The sequence below is a fragment of the Trachurus japonicus genome, chromosome 18 (genome assembly GCF_045865225.1).
Source record: "Trachurus japonicus isolate A0001 chromosome 18, Traja_1.0".
Classification (NCBI taxonomy): Eukaryota; Metazoa; Chordata; class Actinopteri; order Carangiformes; family Carangidae; genus Trachurus; species Trachurus japonicus.
Window position 1 is genome coordinate 32,024,863 of NC_140924.1, and position 6,000 is coordinate 32,030,862.

Consider the following 6,000-nt stretch of genomic DNA (forward strand, 5'->3'; position numbering starts at 1 on the left):
GTGCTCTAATGTTGTCAGTGAAGCTTGCGTGCCATGTCTCCTGTCTCTCTGTTTTTACTGTCAGCATTTCTTTCGTTTTTAAAGCGCTGTTGGATTGTCAAACATTGTTGTTCTGTGATAAATGTCAAAGAATCTGATGTAAAAATCCAAAACACACGCAACACGATTATGCGGTATAAAAAACATTCAAAGCCTGAGCAAACAGGAAGGATTCCCTCACTTTCGCTCAGGGCTTTGATATTTCTGTAAATATAATTCCATCTGCAGTTAAACAGACACTAAAGCTTTTAATGGTGATAATTACAGCTTCATATATTAAAAATGTAGGACAACAAGTCAACAAATTTGATCCACACATTATTTTTTTCAATATACTGGTTATTAGACTGATATCAAATATCAGACCCGATCAGTCATGGAGCAATCGACTGTTTTCTGAAATTTCTGACATCATCAAATGCTTGCCTTCCCTCTACAGAGGTGTTGTGATTTTTTTCTAACTCTCTCAGCTCAATAGATGATTGCTGTATCTCCAACAGTCCGTAAAAACTGAGAAACTTGTGTAAAACTGAGATTTAAAAAAGAGCTTTGATCAGTGGATAATTTATGTATGCGATACAAGTGCTGCAATGGAGCTCTTGACAGAGGGCTATAATTCACTAACACTGCCACAGATGTAAAATAAATATCTGGAATGCTGAAAATGCTAATGCATCAAAAGATTTACAGGCACATTTGATGCTCAAATCCATCAGCCATGTTTTACTCTGAGGGTCCTTCAAAAAGACGTTTTTTCTTCTTTTTCTGTATACTGCTGTGTTGCAGTTTTTTCTCTGGTTACACAAAATTTTTGCATGGTGACTTTAAACAACTGCCTACTAGAAACATATTCTTGATGCATCATCTGCATACTGTATGTGCACATTTCTCTTTCTACCTGTCACTGTTATGCTTATTGTGTTTTCTTTTTCTTCTTTCCTTTCCCTCATGCTGTCCCTTAAAGAGCCCTACAGAGAGACAAGTATGGGAGTCAAACTAAACATTGCTTATCAAATGTAATTGACTTTGGCTTTACTTTCTTTTCACTCGATGCTGACAAAAAGGGCTGATGAAAAAAAAACTGTAATTCCCTCTGGAAGTATTAGTATTCTTTTTTCTGACAAAGGCCCACAGCCTTTTTCAAACAGACCTGTAAGAATTTGGTGATATGACTTCCTGAATACCACTGATTTGTGTCGTTTGCACAGCCAGATGTATTTTAAACACTTCAGGCATTTGCTGTTTCTTGAAGGCACATATCCATTGGCTCATCAAATCCAATTACAGGCAACATTCAGACTCACCTCAACATTTCATAAGGCACCTCAGTATGAATCGATCTACATTTTATTCAGCGAATACTGAACAGCTGTGCCTTTTGTTCATTCACTTTTTAAAATTAATTATAATACATTTATTTTTACCGTTCACTTTGATCGAGCTGGCGCAGCCCCTTCGAAGGTCTCAGAAATGCGTCTTGTCAAATTTTCAAGAGGTCAGACTGTGGGCTTGACACTTTTAACAAGCTGGCTGTCCTTGTCTGAGGTAGTTTGAACTATCATCAGAAATATCCTTTGATCTTGATAGCCCGGACTTCAAATTGATCAAGTATGAAATCTACATTACATGTTCATGCAACGGGGAGAACAGAAAGTCTCCTTTTCCTCCAGGGTGGTTTGATTTTGAAATAGTTGGAAATGATGGTTCACAAGGATAAAACGTATAAATAAATGTTTTCTATCCTCCAAGTATTTCACTGTGAAATTGCAATGCTCATATGGGACAATATGGCCGGGGTCCAAATTTACAGCCGGTGCTGTGGTTTGTGTTTAATTTGTGAAGTGTGAAATGCATGGCTGAGTTTTTTTTGTTTTGTCATTGCTTGCTTAGTGCATAAGTGTTGTGTTTTTGTTCCGTGCTTGAGCTTTGTGTTGTTGTGTGTCACACATATATCAGTGTTTTCACCACTCGCCATTGACTTATCAGTGAAATTTAATGAAAAGTGAAATGTGGTCATAGAAATTGTCTTTCATAATAAGGTAAGTTTGTATGACGCTCATTTGCGGTGTATAGGCTTTTAATGTAAATGCAGTGCTTTATGTCTTATCTAATCCCAGTCCTGTACAGTCCTTATTTCCACAGAGTGCACTTTATAGAATTGTGGATGACATAAAGTGCTGAGAGTGCTTGAGGGTCAGGACATATTCCTGAATATATGGGCTACAGTATGTGATGGATGTAAATTGTGTTTGTAAAAAAAAAAAAAAAAAAAAAAAAGGCTGACATTTAGCTGTGGCAATTACATCCCATCAGATTTCACCCTTCTCATTCGCCCACTCTACCTCCCCCCAATCCCAACCCATGTTTGTCATTCCAGAGGGAATCCTGAACAATGCCCGGGATACAAGTGTCATGGATACTCTACCACTGAATGGTAACCATGGCAACAGCTACAGCATTGCTAGCGCCGAGTATATGAGTGACTGTGTCCAGATCATTGACCGGGGCTATAACCACAAGGAGACCACCCTGGAGAAGAAGATCCTGAAAGAGCTCACCTCCAATTATATCCCCTCCTACCTCAACAATTCCCACGAGCGCTCGACCGAGCAGAACCGCAACCTCATGAACAAGCTGGTCAACAACGTTAGCAACGGCGGCAAGGACAGCGGCTATGGGATGGGCTTGGGAGTGGGGATGGGCATGAACGTGGCGCTGGGCCTGGATGACCACTCCACCTTCGGTCCGCACCACGACGAAGGCCTGGGGCTGGAGTTGATCCGCGAGGAGTCCAACGCCCCGCTATTGCCTCAAAGACCGCCCCCCTCCCTACAGGCCGTGGACAACCTCCACAGCCACCTCCACCAGTCGGTGCCGCCCCCCCTCCCCCTGCCCCACCACCCCTTCTCGTCCGCCACCACCACCACCACCTCCTCGTCCCGACGGAGGATCCCCCAGGAGAACAGCGAGAGCTTCTTCCCCTTACTCACCAACGAGCACACCGAGGACGAGGGCTCGTCGCCCACCCACAACCACCAGAGAGACTCCCTCTACACCAGCATGCCCATGCTGCCCGGCCTGCCTGACGTGTCCGCAGAACCCGCCGACGGCTCCAAGGACGGCGGGGACACCAGGAGCCCGGAGGCCAGCTCGGACGACGTTTACTACAAGAGCATGCCCAACTTGGGCTCGCGCAACCACCTGCATCAGCTGCATTCCTACTACCAGCTAGGGCGGGGCAGCAGCGACGGCTTTATCGTACCCCCAAACAAAGAGGATCTATCTCCAGAAGAGGCCCATCAGGAGCCCTCGCACCTGGTCACCAGCCTATAGGCCCAAACAACCCCCCAACTAGCGTCCCTCCTATTACCGTAGTCTACTCTTCCCCCCCGTGTCCTCTTGTTCCATCAGTCGTTGGCAGTGGTAGCCTTTCTTTTTATTCTGTGTTCCGAAGACTGAGGCGGAGCAAAGGACTATTCTCTCGCTGTGACTGACCACGGCCAGGATAATAATTGTATGGGGGCCTAATCTGTGACTATATTTGGTTAGATATTGCGGGAATCTGTTGATGTTGTGTTTCCCTCCTCAAACCCCTGTGTGGTTTGGCGTGTTTTGTCTCGGTGTGAATAGAGACAATTGCTCACACAGGATTTTTAGGTCTCTGAGATATAGCCTGACAGTCGAAAAGGAACTGCACAGCCCCAGCGCGATACAAGTCTAAACAATAGACTTCACCGGAATAAATGAGAAATTTAAAAAAAAAGGACTATTTTATTATACTTCTGTATCTATATTGACTTTTTGAAAGATTTTCTTCCTCTTTGGTGAGTTGCAGCACATTTTGTTTGCTGAAGTGTCCCTTCAATGAAAAAAAAGAGAAAAAAAAATGAACAAAAAAAACAAACAAAAAAAATACACAAACATTTTGAACAATTACCATGAAGGATTGATCGTATGCTTTCAAGCATAGCTGTTCTTTTTTTCTTTCATTTTACTGTAATAACAGTTGTTAAAAAGAGGGAGAAAAAACTAATAAGAGAATTATCAGATATTTCTATGTAATTGTACAGATAACTAGCTTTGCACATAATAGTATGCTTTTTTGTTCCGAGCAAACCCTTTGTCTCTGTAAATGTAGTGGTTAGGAGCAATTTTGTTCTGTTGTGCTGGCCTTTCTGGGTTTCTGGTACCAGTCTGTCAGTCTGATTTCATTTTGGGTTTTCTTTTTCCTCTTTTATAACTTTCCAAGAAATGACCATCTAAATAGAAACAAAATAACACAAAAAATATCACAACACTTATCGTGCAGGCATTTTTGTGTAAATTATCACCTATGTTCTTCGGTCTGTTCTCCGTTTCTGTTTGATTTCCTGTTTTATTTTCTTTTTTTTTCCCTTTCTTATTTTTTACTGTGTAGATAGCAGAGCTCTGATTCACAGATCGTCAAGGAGGCAGAGTCAGTCCAGTTAATTATGAGGTGTCCCTCAGAAAAGTTCATAGTGCATTCTGCATCTCTATTGGCATTCAGAAAAATGCTTGTGCTTCTCAGAAAGAGAAGGAATTGAACATTGACAAGCACTAGGCACTTGTACAAAAAAGAAATATGGCTGTTTTACTTATTAAAGAAAGTGCTTTTGGAGTGAGAAAAACTGGAAGTGTTTTCTTTTTCTTCCTTGTGGAGAAAAAAATATTTATTTATTTGTTCAAATAAACAGTAATAAAATGGAGAATGGGAGTAACTTTTAGTGGCACAGATATTTTTTATTATTGGCTATGATTATGGCTTCATATTTATTCCTTTTTGTATCGGTTTCCAAGGTGAATGACCTCATAACTAATATTTGTTGTAACAGTGAAACTTGTTTGCCAACAAATAAATTACTGATTAAGATTTATCGCTTAGCTATGACAAAAGTTCTGCTGATTTGTCTTGGAACACTTTTATATGGAGTACAGGGAGGGACCTCCAAATGATGGAAATGATCAATTCCTTTTTTTAATTACCAGTTAATACCCCTCATTAGCCCACTGTCCATTTCAGTGCCAAATAAATTTTGCCCAGCAACAGTGGATGTGCTCTGTATGCTCTGGTCTGCTTTACACTAGAAGCAGTGATTTCATAAGCTGTAATAAATATTTCAATATCATTGCTTGTGTAACCAATGCATTCTTTATGGATACTGTACAGTATGTTTAACGTGACTATGATCGGCTGTGCAGGGCAACAAAGTCAACGGGATCATTCCTCCTGGCAGAAGACATGAACACAGGTAAGTTTTGTTTATCCTATACGGTAACTTTTCGGTCGCTTTCACACAATCACATTTTATTGTTTCATGGTGTTGAGGCTAAAACACACTGTGGTGATGGTCACGATCAGATATTCAGAAGCCTATATGTTCTTCAGCATTAATGCAGCACATTAGTTGTTGGACTTCAAAGGATTTGTGAGTTTTTCAGTCTCTCCTTAGCTAACATGAGGAGCAATGGATGTTTAATTAGCCCACCACTCTTCGCATCAAACTGTACACCTTGTCAATGTCGATTCATACACCATCTCATATACCGATCTCAGCTTTTCCTTCCTGAATTTCCCACGCTGACCAGCTCTTTAACACTGTCTGCCTTGAAGATACATAGCTTGGTTTTACACTACTCACAAAAAGTTAGAGGTATTCGACTTTTGGGTGAAAGTTAATGCTACAGTACACCATATCATGGAAGTCGGACATTTAAGTAGAAGTATGGAATGATAATATATCATCTCAAACAATTCATTAAATCAGAAGCTAACATCAGCAGTGGGTATACTACAACAAAAAATTACAATGTCTCAATGTCCATAACCAGCACTCAACAAAAGCCAGACATACTTAGGGACTAGCCAGTGAATGTAGTGCCCCCAATTAAAGGGACAACGAGGAGTTTTGGAAAAGCGAAGCGTTTTCACACTACATTTAT

General features: G+C 41.0%; 1 protein-coding gene across 10 annotated transcripts in view; it reads left to right on the plus strand.

The window, feature by feature from the left end:
* LOC146969645 (adhesion G protein-coupled receptor L3) overlaps positions 1–5,186 on the plus strand; it is a 208,633-nt gene extending 203,447 nt beyond the window's left edge. For 6 of the 10 annotated variants that reach the window (XM_085760146.1, XM_085760142.1, XM_085760148.1 and 3 more), the window contains one exon: positions 2,417–5,186. In XM_085760146.1, coding sequence (XP_085616272.1) covers positions 2,417–3,372 — 956 coding nt within the window. In that variant the 3' untranslated portion in view covers positions 3,373–5,186. Of the gene's footprint in view, positions 1–1,003; positions 1,056–2,416 lie in introns of all 10 variants that reach the window. The other 4 variants (XM_085760140.1, XM_085760145.1, XM_085760141.1 and 1 more) reach the window with 2 other exon arrangements.
* Positions 5,187–6,000: the final 814 nt, after the last annotated feature.